Source organism: Oncorhynchus mykiss, chromosome 11, assembly GCF_013265735.2.
Source record: "Oncorhynchus mykiss isolate Arlee chromosome 11, USDA_OmykA_1.1, whole genome shotgun sequence".
NCBI classification, from domain to species: Eukaryota; Metazoa; Chordata; class Actinopteri; order Salmoniformes; family Salmonidae; genus Oncorhynchus; species Oncorhynchus mykiss.
Genome location: NC_048575.1, coordinates 27,010,691 through 27,033,507, shown reverse-complemented (window position 1 = coordinate 27,033,507; position 22,817 = coordinate 27,010,691). Strand labels below are relative to the sequence as shown.

General features: G+C 41.0%; 1 protein-coding gene across 1 annotated transcript; it reads left to right on the top strand.

Moving 5' to 3' along the window:
• The first annotated feature begins 1,409 nt into the window (after positions 1-1,409).
• On the top strand, positions 1,410-21,665 carry LOC118937384 (armadillo repeat-containing protein 4-like). The gene is made up of 8 exons (XM_036936301.1): positions 1,410-1,493; positions 1,786-2,046; positions 9,369-9,526; positions 9,916-10,114; positions 10,329-10,435; positions 11,220-11,356; positions 12,259-12,414; positions 21,570-21,665. The coding sequence occupies exons 2-8, from the start codon at positions 1,823-1,825 to the stop codon at positions 21,663-21,665; spliced, it is 1,077 nt and encodes a 358-aa protein (XP_036792196.1). The 5' UTR covers positions 1,410-1,493; positions 1,786-1,822.
• Positions 21,666-22,817: the final 1,152 nt, after the last annotated feature.

Sequence of the window (22,817 nt, the reverse complement as noted above, 5' to 3'; positions counted from 1 at the left end):
GAGAGAGACACACACAGAGGGACAGAGAGACACGCACAGAGGGACAGAGAGATACACAGAGGGACAGAGAGATACACACAGAGGGAGAGAGAGATACACACAGAGGGACAGAGAGACACACACAGAGAGACACACAGAGGGACAGAGAGACACACACAGAGGGACAGAGAGACACACACAGAGGGACAGAGTGAACGAGAGTGAACGAGAGTGAGAGAGAGAGAGAGAAAGACACAGAAGGAGAGAGAGGGGGAGAGAGAGAGACGCACAGAGAGAGAGATGCACAGAGAGAGAGAGAGACACACAGAGAGAGAGAGAGACACACACACAAAGGGAGAGAGAAACACAGAGAGAGAGAGACACACACATAGAGAGAGCGATACACAAATACGGGACACCACGGACCGGGAGGGCAGCTGCCAGACAATAAGACACACAGTGTTGATTTGCACAAATTGTTGCCGTTCATTCAGCGTAGGAAAGGGGGGTTATAATCTAATGAAAACATACTCCAGTGTTATCAATCATGGTCTGGGGCATGCTTAGCCAATACGAGGAGCCCATGGTACATATGCAGGGAATATGGTGCCATTTGGGATGCAACCATGGAGTTGTGATACCTTTCTGTGGAGGGTGGATCTCCCCATTAACTGTCTGACTCATAGCTCACTTCTGGTGGGCTGAGTGGCTAAAGGAATGGAAGGTTCCACAGTGGTGCACAATCAAAGGTTTAGAGTCTTCTGGTTATTTTCCTTTTGCATCTACCTGAAAAGGAAAAATATGCAATCGGATCTGGTTAATCAACTAGGCCTGGTTTTTGGGTGGCCTACCAGTCTCAAAACATACCAATGCCTTTATCTCACTCTCCTGGATGATTTTTCTTTCTTCTTTTTTTGCCAACCTGAAATAACGAAATCCTTTCCATACTCAGCTTTTGAAATTACAGCCAGGTGAGGTGGCTTTTGTTTTGAAAATTAAGACTTTTTATACAGTAAGAGGATGTTGCTCTCAATGACTGAATGAATGAAGTCTGAATTACTTTATTTGAATGAAGTCTGAATTACTTGATTTGCAGAGCCAAAATGGGTAAAAATCTACTTCAAATAGACTATTTCCAGTTTGCCCAGATTGTTTGTCTGCGTAACACTGCAGTGCCAAACCATACAGCAATCCTAGAGGATGTTTCTAAAGAAGCTCTCACATGTGTGGTTCTGGGGACACTCTACTTTAAAAAATTAACTTTTCTTATGAAGGCATACTCAGACTCACGCTGTGCTAAAGCAAATATCACACCAGCAGGCTGCAGGCAGGAAGGAATGGAGTTTTGCGTTTCTGACTCATGTTATTTTTGACACGCCTCCCGCAACGTTGTTGAGAGGTATCCTAGCAACTTGAGGCAGTGGTGCTTGTCTGTTTCCAAGGAAACCGACTAAACTGCTAACATTGATTGGTAGCTAGCTCGGGGTTCTCTAGAAGACAATTTCAAATAGCTGGTAAGTTGTCATATGTAAAAGATAAATGTTTACTGTACACTTAGCTAAAACATTTTATACGTTTTTTTGTGTATGAAAGCTTCAACACCTTTCAAAAGTTTGGGATGTGATGGATGTAAGCAACGCGGGGGTCAGCTGGCTAGCTAACGTTACATTAGTGAATAACCGGCTGTTAACATAGCTAGGTCGATACCGTCTTATCTGCCAGTCTACTATAACTGTAGCTAGCGATTCAATATTTTGTTGACATTTGTTGCTAAAAGTGTAATTGTCACCAATTAATCCCACATAGCGTTTCAGGACTTTGCCAGTCCCACACAGCTGCTACCATGGGGGTAGCGCTGACCAGAGCAGCGCAATGGACCACAGCAAGTTCTGGGACTGGAAAACTGGAGATCACTCCAGTCAACGAGTCTCTGCTGAAAGAGATCCTGGAGTTTGTGGAACAGTTCAGCTCCAGACACCCTCAGGAGGCCAAGCATGTGTTCAAGGAGCCGTTGCAGTGGACTACCTCTTTGGAGGCTTCTGATTTCAAAACCGAGTATGACATAAGGTAATCACGAGGCAAACGGTGCTGCCTGTGTGCTTGGTGTAATGTTACTGACTGGGGATGTTGTCATGGAGTCTAAACGTATTTTGAGCCCTGCAGCAGGACTCATATTTATGTTCTTGAATGTATTTGTTTTCTGTTCAACTTCAGTAGGACAGGAAACATCTAGACTACTTCATCAGAAAAGTCTGTTCTTTTTTTCCCTGGCTGTCTGCCTGTGATTAGTTGTTATTCTACAGTTGGTAAATGGTAACCCTTGCGGGGGGGAAAAAAACATGATTTCACATGTGAATTTTCCACATTTTGCACAAGTGAAATTTGATTTCAGATCTGAAATTCCACATCTGAAATCATGTGAAACCGTGTGTTTTTGGAACACTTCACATGTGACGATATAACCTTCCAAATGCGGATTCATATTTTTTCCCACATGAGATTTCACAGGTGCGAACAAAAATGAGTTGTTAGGATACACACACAAACAGTACTTTTAACATAGTGTTTTCAACTTACATATTTGAAACATTTTGGCATACATTATTCAATTGTGTTTTTTTATTTGTACAATACTTGTTATTCAACATGTCATCACCTGGGATTTGAACTCATAACCTCTTGGTTCATTGCATTCCGATCTTCCTGGTATGCCGCCACGCCTGTGTCAATGACTGATTTCACCTGTCTTTCTACACTTGGGACTTAAGTAAAGTGAATCTCTGCTTAAATATAAACTCAAGAAAAACCATTATATTTATCTTAGTGAATTAGGGGGTAACATTAAAACATGTTAAAATGCCTCACCAACAGACTATACAGAAAATCCTCAAATTGCTAAAATAAGTAAATGAAATCAATGATGAGAGAATAGTCAAATCCAGAGGTTGTGAGTTCAAATCCTAGTTAGGGTCATATTGAAAAGTCAGAACTAAGTGATCATGTTACATTTTTTACTCTATTTCAGCAGTGTACCACTTACTTTAAAACCACCATATCATATGATTCCCTTCTAAAAAAAATATATGTGAAAATTGCATTTGCGTTAACATTTTCACATGTAAATAAAATAGAGACACGTCAGTTGTTCACATGTGAAACCAGTTGTTCACATGTGTAACATTTTAAGTTCAAATGTTAACACCACATTTTCACATGAGGGGAATACCATGTTTTCACCTCACATGTGAATTGCAGATTCTCGTGAAATGTGCGTTTGTTTACCTGTGAAATTTGCAGTTTCATGTGAAAAAACTTTCACTTGAAAATCTAATTTGCATTTTCACATGTGAAAATCTACCTCGCATGTGGAATTGCATTTTCACGTGAAAAAACTGTTGAATTGTTGCATTCCCATGTTGTCACATTTATTTCACATGCGATCATGTTTTCACGTGTATAGTTTCACGTTATCACACACAGCTATATGTCCGGTGTTAAATCAACACTGAGAGTGTTATATTTAACACTGGTCCAGTGTCTATACGGGTCCACACTTTCCTCTGTTAAATTAACACACTGCTTATTGAAAATACTTTATTTCCATATTTCCCAGAGTGTCTTTTGAGTGAATTGTTAGTGACAGAGACATGGTTGCATTCATCCATTTTCAGTCCTGTGGCCTTAACCAAGAGAGATCCTAACCAAATATGTTATCATTAAAATGTAATTGTTGAAGACAATACAACACATATTTCATACGGCCTTATTTTGAGGGACTAGATTTACCCTAATACAGTGGCCTGAAACTCATGGTTTACAGGCCATATCTGGCCTGCAAGTCATTCAATGCTGTCTTGCAAAGTGATGAGTAATTCCTATTGGAATCCAGCCACAATGGGGAAATCCATTTATTCACCTCCAACCTGCATTCAGAATGACTTTTCGGTTGAGAAGAAAAATATATACAGTATATATATTTTTGATTTAAGCTTTATTTTAACAGGGAAGACATATAGAGACTCAAATCTTTTTTTTTTTCAATTGAGCCCTGTATGATACAACAAACAGGGCATTCGGAAAGTATTCAGACCCCTTGACTTTTTCCACATTTTGTTATGTTACAGCCTTATTCTAAAATGGATTAAATTAGTATTTTTCTTCATCAATCTACACACGATACCCCATAATGACAAAGCGAAAACAGGTTTCTAAAAATGTTGGCAAATGTATTACCAAGGTAAATAAGGTATTTCTGTTTTTTATAAGTATTCAGACCTTTTGCTATGAGACTTGAACTTGAGCTCAGGTGCATCCGGTTTCGATTGATCATCCTTGAGATGTTTCTACAATTTGATTGGAGTCCATGTCCACACCTTGTCTACATAAGGTGCAACAATTGACAGTGCATGTCAGAGCAAACACCAAGCCATTAGGTCGAAGGAATTGACCGTAGAGCTCTGAGATAGGATTGTGTCGAGGCACAGATCTGGGGAAGGGTACCAAAACATGTCTGCAGCATTGAAGGTCCCCAAGAACACAGTGGCCTCCATCATTCTTAAATGGAAGAAGTTTGGAACCACCAAGACCCTTCCTTGAGCTGGCGGCCCGGCCAAACTGAGAAATCCGGAACAGAAAGGCCTTGGTCAGGGAGGTGACCAAGAACCCAATGGTCACTCTGAGTTCCTCTGTGAAGATGGGAGAATCTCTCAGAAGGACAACCATCTCTGCAGCATTCCAGCAATCAGGCCTTTATGGTAGAGTGGCCAGATGGAAGCCACTCCTTAATAAAAGGCACATGACAGCCCACTTGGAGTTTGCCAAAGAGCACCTAAAGGACTCAAACCATGAGAAACAAGATTATCTGGTTTGATGAAACCAAGATTATCTGGTTTGATGAAACCAAGATTGAACTCTTTGGCCTGAATGCCAAATGTCATGTCTGGAGGAAACCTGGCACCATCCCTACGGTGAAGCATGGTGGTGTCAGCATCCTGTTGTGCGGATGTTTTTCAGCAGCAGGAACTGGGAGACTAGTCAGGATCGAGGGAAAGATGAACGGAGCAAAGTACAGAGAGATCCTTGATGAAAACCTTCTCCAGAGTGCTCATTTCAGTTTGCCTATCAGCCTAGCAGAGGAGTTGATGATATCATTCTTATGGTCTATAGACGTCTAGAGGGTGCCAAATCCCATGTCAGGGTTCTGTTTGTTGACTTTTCTTCTGCCTTCAACACAATCCAGCCTTACATTCTGGCACAGAGACTCATTCGGGACTTCTTCTTAGACGGGGGGCTGGATTTGTGGCTGTTGGACTTCCTGAGCCAATGCTCACAACGAGTCAAAATAGGTCCCCCTGTGTCGGATATACGCAATACCAACACAGGCTCTCCTCAGGGATGTGTTTTGTCCCCACTTCTGTACATCTTGTACACTAATAGTTGTACTAGTTCCCATACTGACAGACAACTCGTTAAGTTCACTGATGACACTGCCTTGATCAGCCTGTTGCATGATGACGAGGAACATCATGGCCCGGTCCTAGATGACTTTGTAGAGTGGTGTGAGGAATCACACTTGGTCCTCAATACCAACAAGACCAAAGAGATGTGCGTAGACTTCAGGAAGCGTACAACACCTACCTCTGCAACATCTATCAGAGGTCAGAATATAGAAATTGTAGAGGAATATAAATATATGGGTGTCCTTTTGGACAATAAGCTTCAGTGGAGTAAATGTACAGACCTGATCTACAGAAAGAGCCAACAGAGACTGTACTCTCTAAAAAAGTTGGGATCTTTTAATATAGACTGTACTATACTGACTCTGTTTTACAAATCCTTTATTGAGAGTATTTGAACTTTTTGTATTGTTTGTTGGTTTGGTAATGCCACTGTCAGCCAGAGAAACATGCTGAGAAGGAGTATTACCACAGCAAGCAAGGTACTTGGAGTCAAACAGACAGGCCTGGATGAGATCTTTAAGGTCAGGGCCCTCTGTAAGGCTCACAAAATCATTTTAGGCCCAAGCCACCCCCTGTACCTGGACTTTGAATTACTCCCCTCTGGGTGCAGGTATAGGGCACCCCTCAGCAGGAAAAACAGAACGAGACAATCATTTGTGCCAGGTGTGATATCCCTCCTAAATAGCTCAGGGAATGTTCCCATTGACACCGTAAGGCCAGCAGGCTAGTCTTTTCTTATTTAAAAAAAAAAGTTGTATTTCTTATTTCTTACTATTATTATTTTTATTGGTGCGTAACTGTTATGATAGTTGTGTTGTCAATCTTGTTTTGTATTTAAACGCCACTTTAAATGTGTACATGACACTGCAACAAAATTTCCCCATGGGGACAATAAAGTCAGTAAGTAAGTAAGTATCTCATTCTGGGGCTAAGGTTCACCTTCCAACAGGACAACAACCCTAAGCACACAGCCAAGACAATGCAGGAGTGGCTTCGGGACAAGTCTCTGAGTGTCCTTGAGTAGCCCGGCCAGAGCCTGGACTTGAAATCGATGGAACATCTCTGGAGAGACCTGAAAAAAGCTGTGCAGCGACACTCCCCATCTAACCTGACCGAGAGAAGATCTGAGAGGATCTGCAGAGAAGAATGGGGGAAACTCCCCAAATACAGATTTGCCAAGCTTGCAGCGTCATACCCAAAAAGACTTGAGGCTGTAATCGCTACCAAAGAGGCTTCAACAAAGTACTGAGTAAAGGGACTGAATACTTATGTAAATGTGATATTACATTTTTATTTTATTTTTTAAAATAAATGTGCAAAAAATCTAAAAATCTGTTTTTGCCTTGTCATTATGGGGGTATTGTGTGTAGATTGATGAGGAGAGGGGGGGGGGGATTAATCAATTTTAGAATAAGGCTGTTATGTAACAAAATGTGGAAAAAGTCAAGGGATCTGAATACTATCAGAATGCACTTGTGAATATGCACATTATACACAAATATATATTGGACCCATGTCGTCCAAAAAGTTATACTTTTGACTCATCTGTCCATAGAATATTTTCCAAGAGTTTTGATGATCATCCAGGTGCTTTTTGACAAACTTGAGTCAACTTTTTTGGATAAGATGGGTCCCATTATGTCTGGCAAAAACCAAACCCTGCATTCCACAGTAAGAACCTCATACCAATGGTCAAGCATGGTGGTGGTAGTGTGATGGTTTGTGGATGCTTTGCTGCCTCAGGAACTGGACGACTTGCCTTAATAGAAGGAATCATGGATTCTACTCTGCATCAGAGAATTCTACAGGAGAAAGTCAGGCCATCTGTTCATGAGCTGAAACTGAAGCTAATTTGGGTCATGCAGCAAGACAATGATCCAAAACACACAATGAAGTCTACATGAAAATGGTTAAAAAGCAATACATTTGAAGTTTTGAAATGCCCTAGTCAAAGTCCAGACCTAATCCCAATTGAGATGTTGTGGCAGGACTTGAAAAAAGCAGTTCTGCATGCAAGCGTGGGCCAAGATTCCTCCACAGCGATGTGAGAGACTGATCAACAACTACAGGAAGTGTTTGGTTGCAGTCATTTCAGCTAAAGGTGTCACAACCAGTTATTGAGTGTAAGGAGGAAATTACTTTTTCACACTGGGGAATTGGGTGTTGCAGAACTTTGTTAATTAAGTAAAGAAGTATCAATTTGTTTTGTATGGCTCCATTTATCTAATATTATGTTTTAGTTGAAGATCTGATAACACTTAGTATAACAAATATGCAAAAATAGAGAAAATCAGAAAAGGGGGTAAATACACTGTAGATGAAGTTTACAATTTGTTACAGATGGATTAATGGTGTTTATTTAAATAGGGAAAAGAACAGGTCCCAAAATCGACCCCTGTGGTACACCTTTATGCACATCAAGAAATGCAGACATAACCCCATCAATCACGATGGCCTGAGCTCTGTCGCTAAGATAATCATTAAACTATTCACACGCGTCAGACCTCAGGCCTATCGAGGACATCTTATTCAATAGAACAGCATGATCAACAGTATCAAAAGCTTTTGACAGGTCCACAAACAAAGCAGCACATGTCATTTAGGTGTCTAAAGCATTGACAAGACCATTAACAACTGAAGTGGTTGCTGTACTAGTTCTATGCTCAGGCCTAAACCCTGATTGCTTTACATTTTACATACATTTCTCAGATAAAAAAGAGCAAAGTTGTACATTTACCAAGGATTCAAGAATCTTAGCTAGACAAGGAAGCCTTGAAATGGGGGTGACAATGATGAAAATCCCTACTATCCCCGTCCTTATGAAGTGGCAGCACAAGAGCTGATTCCCATACTTTTGGAATATTTCCTGATAACAATGTGAGGTGTTACATAATAATCAGATTAGGCTTAGTCACCAGCTGGGTTAGGTTTAGATCATTACACATGTCTTTTCGATTGTCCGAAGCCTCTATTTCCCAATCATAATTTACGTTACCCAGGATAATAACTTTTGAATTAGTAAAGGAAGACTACAAACGAGTTAACTAAGGTTAGCCGAAGGAGGACGATAGATCCCTTTAACAGTTGTAGATACATTTTTCCCCAGACAAAGTCTTAAAGATAGTTGCTCGTTATTATCGTCATTTCTTTAGCAAGAGACATGGATTTCAGTAAAGAGCCAGAGAAAATATGTTTTATAAAAATGGCCACTCCACCACCTCTATCATGTCTGTCAGCTCAATATTATACTTTTTAAAATGATTATTTATCTATGAGACTAACTTAAACAGAGAAACTGGAACAACCATTTCAGTAACGGGTGCAATAAGTCCAAGTAACAGATTGGATTAGTTTAGAAATAAGTAGATTCATTAATCAATCAATATACATGCAAAAATATAGATATTGAAACAAACAATTCTAATAATCAACCTGCAATAGAGCATGCTGGGAAATAAGATAATGATGGCCGTGGTTTTGGTTTAACACTTCTTATTACCACCAACACTGGGGTTCGTTTACACCAATGAGTGTTAATTTCACACTTACAGAGTTAACACCTGACTCAACACTAGAAATGTTACATGGAAAAATCCACTCTGGGTCAAACTAGCCAATGTTCTGTGCATGTTGCTTTTACATGTTATCATATTAACTTCAACTAAGATCACGTGATCACATGCAATCACATGTGGAACACGTGTTTTTTCTCTAAGGGAAACCAAACAGGTGCATTTACTGTAGATTTCACTGATAACAAAAGTGCGCATTTGTTAACTCTGAGAACATTCCCCTTTCCTTCCGAAAAGCATATTTATGACATTAGCATAGACACAGAATGGAAAAAGTATCTAGGCCTAGATAGAGAAGGAAAACGGTGTGCTTGTTGCCAGTTTATGCTTAAAAATATGTGTGTTTCTCTATTTTCAGTGGCCCCACTGTAAAGTCACAGGAAACAGACAGGGATGGGCATCCTATGTTGCAGCTCACCCCTCCGAGCATTTCTGTGCACAGCTTCAGTCAGCTGTCCAAAATAGTGCAGCTGGCAACGGATAAGAAGCTGAAGGAGGTCCGAGCTTGCCTGGAAGGTAAACCATGTCAACCACAGAATGAGACTTTGCATCCCATTTGCATCCTAAATAGTCAAAGCTGCATACTTCCCATAAGCCACAGGCATAATTTGTTTGTCCTCCTTGTTATCGTCTGCTTTCATCCAATTAGAAACTGGCATCAGATTATGTTTGCAATTCTTCAGTCATATTTACTGTACCCTCCAAGCCATAATGTGGTACTTGCTAATAGCTATGTTAGTTTGAGAAAAGAAAACATTAATCTACTGTATGTCTATAATACCCTAGGCTTGGACGTTCTTAAAATAGGCCTACATCGTTTGACCTCAATGGGACAATCTGGCAAAATAAACGTGAAAAGTGAAAAAAAAAATGATGGACTTAACCATTTTTACTGTAATTTGTAGCCAACAGAGACCCTGTTGCGAAGATGCTGGGACCTAGCTTCGCCACAGTGGAGGGGGAGGACAGCTCTGTGCTGCGTCTCCTGGAGGAGGTAAAGGAGGGGGACCAGGCCAAGGAGACTGAGATCAAAGTGAAGCTGATCATCCTACTGCAGCAGCTGGACACTCAGCTCCTCAGCAGCTCCCTCAAGCAGATCTCCCAGTGGGTGCCTTTCCTTCCTCCTCCTCACTCTGTCTGCAATCTCTATCAATAACAAATCAATCTATCTTAATTCACACACTGACTCCCACTCCCACTTCAGACAAGTCCAAACATATGGGTTTCACTGATTAAAAAACAGTTTCTTACCAGACAGAACAACCACAAATGGGCCCAAGATGAATTGTCTGTATTTGTTTTTGTTTTTTTTGTACAGGGAGGTTAGGCTCAGTCCTGCCGCAGTGAAGAATGATGTTGAGCTGCTGAAAAGCTTCTGCAGTGAAGGGGAGACAAGGGTGTTGACGTCTGTTCAATACACATCAGGTTTGAGTTATCTTTCCCATTTTCTTTCTTTTGCTATTAGAGGGTAATACTGGGATATACAAAATATCTGTGTTCAACCCTGAAAAACATGTTAGTCATTATACATGTCAGATGTACTGAGACAATCAATTGTTTCACTTGCCTCAGTCGGCGCGGCACATTTGCGATGACATAACAATTAACCGTTCAGTGGGAAACGCACCACCCCAGTGATAAATGCAGTCTTTTGAAAAAAACTTCTATGCAAATAGTCTCCAACCTGTCATATCGAGCACATTAAAATAGGGTGGTATGTGTGTCACGATGCTCTGCGGGGTAGCTGTTTTCAGAGGATGATTTATCAGGGAGTGAAATCACAGCGAGCTCTAAATAACCTGGTCTTCTGTCTTCAGACCTGTCATGCGTCCCAAATGGCACCCTGTCCCCTATATAGTGCCCTCATTTTGACCTGAGCCCTATGGGCCCTGGTCAAAAGTAGTGCACTAAATATGGAATAGGGTGCCATTTGGGACGCCAGCCCCTGTACTGCTCTCTCTGAGGTGGAGTTGATCCGTCGTCCAGCGAGGATTTCTCCTGTGATGCTGCACACTTTGAACCCGTATTGGATCTGTATTTTCCCTCTAATCCTCGATCCCCTCATACGTTCTGTACCTTCAGGGAAAACTCACAATGTGGCCTAATTCCCTATAGAGACATTACTACTGTATGGTGAAATCCTATTGATTTCATGTACATTGTACACTGAACTGACATGCTCTGGTACGCTCTTCTTATTTTTCTGCAGATTATGAGTTCACCAATGGCTGTCGAACTCCTCCTTGGAGGCAGGTGCATGGTGAGATCTGCTACCTAGTGATAAAGCCGTGTGACACTCAGCCCCTGCACATCACCTGCAGCACAGCTGGAGTCTTTCTCAACGGGGTAAGATAGCTAGAGATAGATTAGTGTCACTGAATCACCACCAGTTTCCAGTAGACTGAGAAGCAAATTAGTTGTGGATTATGTCTGAACTGTCAAACAGAAATCCTGCATCAAGAAACGCTCTTTCAGTCAACAGTATTCCATTCTCCGCATTAGATATTATTTTTAGTCTACAGGATGTGTTTTGTCATAAATGCTTTAGGCATCGGTCAATTAATAGTCAAGATATTTTAGCACAGAATGTTTGCCAATTGTTATGAACAAGCACGGCAAGTTAAAAATAATCTTAATCTACATTTTTATGATATAAAACGTTTCTGTTAATGATAGCCCGTAAAGTTTCCAAAACATTAGGTAAGTGTCACTGAAAAGTTTTGCGATTTATGTACTGAAGTAGCGTTAGCTGTATGGTCGAATTCCAAGTTTGCCCTGTGTTGTTAAACATTTACAACCACCCCATTGACCTTAACGTGTCTGCAATTAATCATAAGAAAACATTTTACATGCCTCAGCGTCTTTCACTCTCTCCGTCACTGCCTGATTTGCCCGAGTTAGTACATTTCCTGTCTCCCCGTCTGCTCACCTGGAAATGGTTCAATTCAGGACACTGAAACCCGTGTTCCGACATGTATGACATTGATGGCATATTTACAAAAATGACACCTAAAAGATGACAGTTGAACATATTGTGGGTGCAGGCGGTGCACACTGGTTTTGAATTCCAGCCTGTGAAGCTGCGTTTTGATACCTTGACCCTCTCTAACCTCAGTTGTTCTGACAGATATCCAACTGAGCCTATAGTTAGTCTCTAGGGGTCTCTGCCAGTAACAGTGAATAGCTTCATGGTATTATGTATTAGTAGTGTTGATCTGATACATAAAATGTCATCTTGGTCTTCACAGGGCATAAGGCAGGAGGGTGAGGAAAATGCCTATGACAGAACAAGCGATGTCTACAGAGACCTGGTAACCCTTCTGAAAAGCAAGTCTCCCCATTTTGCAGAGAACATAAATAAACAGGTAGGGTTTCACGTGAAGCAGGTTGCGGGTTTTCTCCGAGTAATATTTGCTCTGCCGATAACCCCACGAAGCAGTATGCATTCGAACTGATCACAGATGACGTAATGTAATGCATAGTAGAGTGCGTTTAGGATTGTGAATCAGTGTCTGCGCTTGTCCTCCCCGGTGAGCTAGTGTCTGGTTGTCACGGTGCACAGTGAGAACTCTCTGAAGCTATTGCAGCACTACCTAACCTTACTTTCCAAATCACACCAGTTGAAAAGAATGTAAAAAAAATACAATTTAAAAAACAGTCCAGTTACTCACACAGACAGAGTCATGTGTTGCCCTGAAATGCCAGTGATTCATTCAGTAGTGCTGTTTCCTGCTTAAGTGATTTGATGAATTAACAAATCACCCCAATAATGACTTCAAGCTGTGGTGGGAAAAAAATGTGTTTATCATCTGAATATCTGGACATATTTTTTTGTCACGAGTGACTCGATAATGTACTGTTGGAAAATGCTGTATAATTTACAGGCATGCTAGCTATACAGCTACAGGGGCCAAATATTTACGGAGAAACTTTGTACATTTATTTATGTTCTAGGAAAGGACACAATGTTTTATTTAATTGATTCAACAAGTATATTGAGTATTTATTAGTTTCCTCGTGTCTATTTGGACTGTCTTATGAGTAGTTACAACAAAGTAGACTAGCTAAACAAATAAGAGTGTTTTCCCACTTTAAATCGTTCATTTCTGTTAGCAAAGACTATGGTCATTGTTGCTCTTGCCGGTTTCTCCTGGGCTGGTTTATATTCACGATCATTCTGTCCTTGAGCTATTGGAACGGAAATGTGATTAACACTGATTTCCTTTTACCCCTTTCTGTAAATCTTGCTCTTTAAAATGAGGAGCTGGTTGAATCAACGTTGTTTCCATGTCAATTCAACAACAACAATTCTATGTGAGGACGTTGAATCAATGTGGAAAACAAATTGGATTTGCAAAAAAATCACCAACGTAAGAGAATTTAGTCTTTTTTCCCCCACCCAACTTTTTACCTCAATCCAATGACATGGTGAAATGTTTGGTTGATTTCACGTTGAATTCACGTTACTTGACAACTCAACCAGTGGGACGTTGTCACACTAATATATTGTAGTTTGCAAATGTAAAGCCTGGCAGACAATAATATATCAATTTCAGGAACTGGTAAGTCCGTGCTTGCTTTATGGACAATAAGCTTAAGACAAAGGAAATGTCTTGTTTGACATACAAGAGTTGTCTGAAGTACGATCTGCCATAATAGCCCCTCCTCCATAATCCATGGTCGTTCCTGAGACATTTACCATTTACATCATGTAACTACAGTGGCCTATAACAACCATTGTTCTCCCCATTTGGAAATAACGATATTATCAAGGAGAAAGAGCCGCCTCATTACTTTAAATTGAATTGTGCTTGGCCAGTCAGTGTGACTTAGTGCCACAGAGAGACAGGTTAGGTTAAGTGGCGGGTAAGTGAGGCAGTATAAACCCCAATGAGCAGTGCCAGGCCGCTGTGCTGTGCTGTGTAAAATGGCCATCCAGGCTTTAATGTTTTATGAGCCCTGTGTCTGTGAGGAGTGATGCCATGAGGTTGAACCTGTCGGTCTGAGGATGTTGGACAGTAGGCCGTAAAACACTACTGTAAATGAGGTAGCTGAGATACAAATCAAGTCACAGGATTTCTCTGCCTACTTCTTTTGCCCTTTGAAGTTTCTACAGTTATGTAGAAAAACATTGAATTGTGACGGTGAGGTGATATAAAGGGAGTGTTTTGCACTCAAATCAGGCAATGTCTTTCTGGCCTTTTTACACCCCACCAAAGGATTTTCCCTCTGCAATACTGAAGCACACTTCTTATATGAGAAAGGGTCAGCTTGACTCAGTGAAGGCTGATTGCAGATCAAAAGCCTTTTGTATTGATTGGTGGAATATCTGTAACTTGTTCAGACATACAGCAAAAAAGTATTTGCTCTCAATCTTGAGGACAAAAAACTGTACGTCTGAAACTGCTCCGGCCGGGACCTGCTCTCTGATTGTATCACCAAGAGCCCAAAATGGTTGTGATCCAAGTCAACATGAAGCCTGGCAGGGTGATAGCCAAAGATAACAACACCAATCTCTGAACATGATCTACTCGTTCCCAGCATCGCGGAAGCAGATTTTTTTTCACAGTTTTATTAGATCAGACATTCTCAATCAAATAAGCAAGAGGCAGCCAGAGGAGAAGAGTGCAGCACCTGGGAAGCGTACCGCATAATGCTACTCCCTTCCTTGGTGTGTTGGACTGACAGAACGAGTGTTGGACTGACTCGTTCTGAAAATTACAACGTGATTAGAAGTTGAACATCATGGTGTCTGTGTTATGCATGCGCGATCACATGCAAAAATGCAATTCAAATGTCCCGAAATCAATCTATCTCTGCTGTCATGTTCACTCTCCACACGGAGTCTCGCGGAGCTCCGCCACTGACAGCTACCCATTAGCTGACGGCTACACATTAGCTGACGGCTACCCATTAGCTGACGGCTACACATTAGCTGACGGCTACACATTAGCTGACGGCTACCCATTAGCTGACGGCTACCCATTAGCTGACAGCTACACATTAGCTGACGGCTACACATTAGCTGACAGCTACACATTAGCTGACAGCTACCCATTAGCTGACAGCTACACATTAGCTGCCAGCTACCCATTAGCTGCCAGCTACCCATTAGCTGACAGCTACCCATTAGCTGACAGCTGCACATTTGTTGCACCTCTTCTGATTTTCCATCACTGTGTGGATCAAGTCATTATCGATACAAGTCCATAACATGTGTAAATATTTGGAGTTTCAGGTGTCTCAGTGAGGGCTTGGAACGTGGCACAAAAATAATAATTGTTCCAATGATTTGGAAGTCAGCTGTAGTAAAAAATAGAAAATGATTTTGTGGGCCTTGCGGAGGGCCCTGACCTTAAAGCACTGCGCTGAACAATTGGCTGGGGTTTTTACAGACATTTTCCAATCCTCGCTCGACCAGCAACACGTGCCATTATTGTGGAAAAACTCAATAATTATACCAATTGCTAAAGCATCTAATCCATCTGTGCTGAATGACTATCTCCCTGTTGCCTTGACATCCTTAGTAATGAAATGTCTTGAGAAAATTGTGCAAAGTCATGTTCTCAGCGCCACCCAGAAGCTCCTCGACAAGTTTCAGTTTGCCTTTCAGCCCAGCAGTGGAGTTGATTATGCCATTCTTACTCTCTTCTTCATGGTCTATAGACATCTGGAGGGTGCCAAATCCCATGTCAAAGTTTGTTTTGTTGACTTTTCTTCTGCCTTCAACACAATCCAGCTCATTTGGGACTTCTCCTTAGATGGGGGCTGTTTTTGTGGCTGTTGGACTTCCCGAGCTGTCACAGCGGGTCAAAAAGGTAAGTCCCCACGTGTCGGACATACACACCACCAACACAGGCTCTCCTCAGGGATGTGTTTTGTCCCCACTCCTGTACATCTTGTACACTAATAGTTCTACTAGTTCCCATCCTGACAGACACCTTGTTAAGTTGGCTGATGACACTGCCTTGGTCAGCCTGTTGCATGATGTCGAGGAACACCATGGCCTGGTCCTAAATTTATTTGTAGAGTGGCGTGACAAATTACACTTGGTCCTCAATACCAACAAGACCAAAGAGATGAGCATAGACTTCAAGAAGCGTACAACACCTACCTCTGCAACATCTATCGGAGGTCAGAACATAGAGATTGTAGAGGAATACAATTATCTTGGTGTCCTCTTGGACAATAAGCTTCTGTGGAGTAAATGTACAGACCTGATCTACAAAAAGAGTCAACAGAGACTGTACTTTCAACAGGCCTGGATGAGATCTTTAACACATGTCCACTTATTTTGTCTGGGGCTTTTGTGTGTGTTACATCCCCTGAACAACTTCAAAACATAAACCTGTTTAACAACAACCCTCTCAAACATTTGTAACGATGCTTCCATTTGTTTTATCTCTGATTCAAATCTTGAGAAGAAAACATTCAGTTCTATAGCCATGTACTGGCCCTCATGTCTCCCAAGGTCAGCACTGGTTTTTCCCCTGCCTATGTGGGGGGCACTAGCCATGGATTTAATCCCTTGCCAGGCCACCCTTGAGTTTCCTGAGGAGAGGGTTCTCTCCACCCTTGAGTTTCCTGAGGAGAGGGTTCTCTCCACCCTTGAGTTTCCTGAGGAGAGGGTTCTCTCCACCCTTGAGTTTCCTGAGGAGAGGGTCCTCTCCACCCTTGTATGCCTCCTTGTCCACCAGTATCTGCCTTTTGATCTCACGTTGTACGTCTCTTAAAGCCTGTCCATCACCTCAGCAGAAACTGCCTTCTTCCTATTAAGCTAATACTTAGCTACTCTTTGTTAAGTGTTGCAGTCATTTCAGTCACTGTAGTAGCTGACATGTATAGTGTAGAGTCATCCGCAGACATAGACACTCTGACATTCCTCAAAGTCAGTGGCATGTCATTAGTAAAGATTGAAAAAAGTAAGGGGACTACATAGCTGCCCTGGGGAATTCCTGATTCTACCTGGATTATGTTGGAGAGGATTCCATTAAAGAACACCCTCTGTGTTCTTTCAGACATGTAACTCTTTATCCCCAATAAAGCAGGGGGCGTAAAGCCATAACACATACGTTTTTCCAGCAACAGACTATGATCGATAGTGTCAAAAGCCACACTGAAGTCTAACAAAACAGCTCCTACAATCTTTTTATCATACATTTCTCTCAGCCAATCATCAGTCATTTGAATGTCACTCACTTTACAGAATTCAAAATTACGATGCTTGTCTTTCATAATTTGGTCAGATATACTTGGATGTGTAGTGTCAGCATTTGTTGCTGGCATGTCATGCCTAAATGTGCTAATCTTGCCAATGAAAAAAATGATTGAAGTAGGCACTATCAGTTGGATTTGTGATGAATCAATGAATGATGGCGCTGAGTTGGCCTTTTTTCCCAACATTTCATTTAAGGTTCTCCAAAGCTTTTTACTATCATTCTTTATGTAATTTATCTTTGTTTCGTAGTGTAGTTTCTTCTGCTTTTTATTCAGTCGAGTCACATGATTTCTGAATTTGCCAATCGGTTGTGCAGCCAGACTTATTTTCCATTCTTTCTGCCTCATCCCTCTCAACCATTCAATATGTCCATTCGTCATCAATCCCCGGGGATTTAACAGTTTCTACAGTCATTTTCTTCATGGGTGCGTGCTTATTAGTAACTGGAATAAGCAATTTCATAAATGTGTCAAGTGCAGTGTCTGTTTGCTCCGCATTACACACCACGGACCAACAAATATTATTTACATCAACAACATAGGAATCACTACAAAACTTATTGTATGACCTCTTATACACTATATTAGGCCCAGCCTTTGGAAATGTGGTTTTCCTAGATATGGCTACTATGTTGTGATCACAACATCCAATGGATCTGGATACTGATTTCAAACTAATTTCTGCAGCATTTGTAATGATGTGATCAATATATGTTGATATTTAATTAATGTGCTGTTTGTAACTACCCTGGTAGGTTGACTGATAACCTGAACCAGGTTGCAGGCACTGGTTACAGTTTGAAGCTTTTTCTTGAGTGGGCAGCTTGATGAAAGCCAGTCAATATTTACATCATCCAGAAAATATACCTCTCTGTTGATATCGCATACATTATCAAGCATTTCACACATGTTATCCAGATACTGTCTAATAGGACTTGGTGGTCTACAGCAGCTTCCCACCAGAATGGGCTTTCTGTAGCCATATTACTTCAACAGAATTTAACATAAGATCCTCTCTAATCTTTACAGGAATGTGCTTCTGAATATAAACAGCAACACCTCCACCATTGGCATTTCTATCTTTTCTGTAAATGTTATAACCTTGTATTGCTACCACTGTATCATCAAAGGTATTATCTAAATGAGTTTCAGAGATGAATGTCATCTGGCAAGGCCCTGAGAGGTTTCCTTCCTCTGCGGCAACTGAGTTAGGAAGGACGCCTGTATTTTTGTAGTGACTGTGTTTATTGATACACCATCCAAAATGTAATTAATAACTTCACCATGCTCAAAGAGATTTTAAATGTCTGCTTTTTTTTAAATCGACCAATAGTTGCTCTTCTTTGTGAGTCATTGGAAAACCTCCCTGGTCTTTGTGGTTGAATCTGTGTTTGAAATTCACTTCTCGGCTGATGGACCTTACAATTATCTGTATTTGTGGGGTACAGACATGAGGTACACATGTTAAATGTATGCTTGCCATAACAAAGGGGTTGAATACTTATTGACTCAAGACATTTCAGCTTTCAATTTTGTATTAATTTGTAAACATTTTGAAAAACGCTTTGACACTATGGGGTATTGTGTGTAGACCAGTGACAGGAAATCTCAATTGAATCCATTTTAAATTCAGGCTGTTACACAAAAAAACATTGTGGAAAAAGTTGAGGGGTATGAATACTTTCTGAAGGAACTGTAACTTGGCTAGTCTTGTTAGCTAGCTATAATAATTGTGTCATATATGCTGGTTGTTATCTTGCATAACTGATATGTGTATAAATATGTAAATGTACAGAGTGGCTGAGCTCCATTCCTGACAGGCTGATCAGATTCAATAGCAGTCTCCGAGGCTGATAAATCAGGATTCTACCTTGCAGGCTGTTTCATAGGCACGCAGATTAGCAGTCAGTGCATTGTGTATATGATCAAGAATGGATGGGCTCTATTCCTGGCAGGCTGATCAGATTCAATTGCCACCTCAGAGACTGATAAGTCAGGATGCTGCATATTCATATTTTTGACTAATTTTACTTTTACTTAATGTAAAATAAAATAATGTACTTTTTACTCCATATATTTTCCCTGACAACCAAAAGTAATCATTACATTTTGAATGCTTAGCAGGACAGGAAAATGGTCAAATTCAAACACTTACCAAGAGAACATCCCTCGTCATCCCTACTGCCTCTGATCTGGCGGACTCACTAAACAAATGCTTCATTTTGAATGATGTCTGAGAGTTGGAGTGTGCCCCTGGCTATCTGTAAAAATGTATATATTTATATTGTGCTGTCTGGTTTTCTTAATATAAGGAATTTCAAATGATTTGTACTTTTACTATTAGTATATTTAAAACCAAATACTTTTAGACTTTTACTCAAGTAATATTTTTCTGGGTGACTTTCACTTTTACTTGAGTCATTTTCTATTAAGGTATCTTTACTTATACTCAAGTATAAGGTACTTTTTCCACCACTTCCAAGTAGGCCATCTGCAAGAAGCCTTTCGATATGAAACAGCCTACAAGGCAGCATCCTGATTTTTCAGCATCTGAGGCTGCTATTGAATCTGATCAGCCTGCCAGGAATGAGCTCACCCCTCTGGATCAGATATGCATCTGCCTATGAATCTCTTTGACAGATAATCTGCCTGCAAGGAGCCTTACCTATGAAAACACCTCCAAGGTAGCCTTCTAACTTATCAGCCTCAGAGACTGAAATTGAATCTGATCAGTTCACCCACTGTTAATGTAAATATGATCCACAAAACATGAAGTGTCCCTTATAACTATGCACATATCAGTTATGCAAGCTAACAACCAGCAAATATAACAAGCTAGCTTGCAAGCTAGTTATCTAACAAGACTACTTAGCTAACTAGCTAGCTGACAAGACTAGCAAAGTTAGCTGTGTTGTTTCTTGCTTGGCTGTGGTCTTGGGGGCAGCACACAGACTGGGAGATGGGGCTGCATGTCAGTGATCATTCAGGGCTTAAATGCCCCGCGCTGCGATCAACGTATCCACAAGACTCCTTGATCAAGTGCTCATCGTGCATTTGAACAAATTAATGGATGATGCCTGGTACTTTTAATTATCTCATGATCTCGACAAGACAACTTTTGTTATGTTGTGATCACCAGAAAATGTTCTTGTGATTTCGACAAAACAACTTTTGTTATGTCTTGATCATGAGAGAAACTACGCAGGAAATAAATTTTTGTTTTCATATGTCCTCTCTGGACTTCCGTAGGTAAAAAAAAGCTATAGAAAAGTTACAAATAGCTGAAGTCTAGTGTATGTTTTTGGTGTGTTGCATGGTCTCATAGTTTTCCCATGAAGACCAAAACATTGATGGTGGCATGGCCTATTTCATCCAAGGCTACATTATTTTGCCCTCTATGACTGCTCCTCGATAGATGAAGAGTCTTGACAGGCCATGGTGGTACTTTATTATTTCAGTAACTTCTTTCTATTTGAGATCTATAATTACTCCCTATGTTATTTAAGTAAGTCTCCTTTCTAAAATGGCATGTCTGTCCCACTCCAGAGGGATAGTAATTTGCTGCCATTTATTTTTACCTACTCTATTTTTATCTTCTCTCTTATTATTTTTCATTTTGGAGTTTTATTTCTGCCTTTAATCATGTTATACTCATACTTCTGGTGTTTTGTCTGAACCAGAGGACCAACACATTCAAAATGTGAGAAGTAGCTGAACATTCACATAACTGCATGTTGCCAAGCCTGCTCAATGTATACTGTTGTGTATAAAGTAGTATGCTACTGTACATAAAGCAATACAGTATTCGGCTGGAAAAGTGTATTTAACCTGGAATAGTTTATAGTATTGTGAATGGATTAATCTGAGTTTAATCATCCATACAGAGATGGGTAATGGTGTCAGATTGTAGCCTATAGTTTCAAAAAAGACCGGCTGATTGACTTCATGACAAAAGTCCAGGAAGTATAAGAATTTCATATTTTGTCAACAACAGATTTTGACAACAACAAAAATCTTGGAAGACCCCCACACCACAGCAATTTTGGAAGGAAATGGGGATAGAGAAAAATAGTAGTCTAGAGCAAGAAGAAGGATCCTCCTCTAATTTTAAACCAAAACACCCCATAATTGGCCAGGGCGGCCGTATGGAGTATGGACAGACAGCAGAGGAGAATAATTCAGGATCTTTGTTTACAGTTAGGTTACACGCCACCAGTCCCACAAATTAAGACGGGAACTCTCCATAAACAGCCTGACCAGATCGCCTGTTCTCCAGCCAACCAAAATATAACAAGGCCTTTGCTGCTCCACAGACGCCTCTAATTCTGTGGTTTGATTTCAGCCCAGGCCATTGGTCAATTGGAAAGGCTTCGCCGAGGCACTTGCAGCCAATGGAGGACACCGCTCGCCTGGCTCTCAAGCTCCAGAGTTCCAGTAATTGCTATGAACCGCATAAACAAAGACACAAACACACAATTACACATTTCGACGCTACACCGTATTAAAAGCTTCCTTTGTTTGTCCCCGCCCACTAAATAGCTTACATATGCAAGTGTTTTCCTAGCTAAGATCACACACAGGTGTAAGTTGGTAGGGGAGGTAGGATGAGCGAGCTATTATTTCATTAGCTTGACTTAACCCTAGTTACCAGGACTGCCAGGTGCAGGAAGATGGAGACCCTACCTGAGTCTCACATATCCCAAACTGTCACCAACATGCCAACCTAACCACCACACCTGACTTCTCTCACAACATATTTTTTCATGGAAGTGATCCAACCAACGTAAGAGAAACCCAAGTAAAGAATGGCGAATAGCAGGTGAAACACAATTTTACTGTATATTAGCGTAGAACACTAGGTGGCGCCACGGGCCAGAGACAAGCATGAAAACACATTGCCACATACAGTGAGTACACCAAACATTAGGAACACCTTCTTAATATTGAGTTGATCCTTCCTTCTCCCCCCAGAGCAGCTTCAAATCATTGGGGCATAGACTCTACAAGGTGTCGAAGGCGTTCCACAAGGATGCTGACCCATGTTGACTCCAATGCTGCCCACAGTTGTGTCAAGTGTGCTGGATGTCCCTTGGGTGATACACATGGGAAACTGTTGATCATGAAAAACCAAGCAGCGTCGCAGTTCTTGACACAAACCGGTGCGCCTGGCACCTACTACCATACCCTGTTCAAAGGCACTTACATTTGTTGTCTTGCCCATTCACCCTCTTATTGACACACACACACACAATCCATGTCTCAATTGTCTCAAGGCTTAAAAACCCTCACTTAACCGGTCTCCTCCCCTTCATCTCCACTGATTTTGAAGTGGATTTAACAAGTGACATCAATAAGGATCATAGACTTCACCTGGATTCACCTGGTCAGTCTGTCATGGAAAGAGCAGCTGTTCCTAATGTTTTGAGTACTCAATGTTGTTTCCCTAAAAAAGTTAAACCTCCAACCCAACTTTGCCCACTTATAAGACACAGTGGATTTGTTTCTCACTCTCTTGTTAGGGATGTCATTGATGTGTGACTTTTGATGGTGTGTTGTGTGCAACAGGACAGGACTCAAACTGACCTTGTTT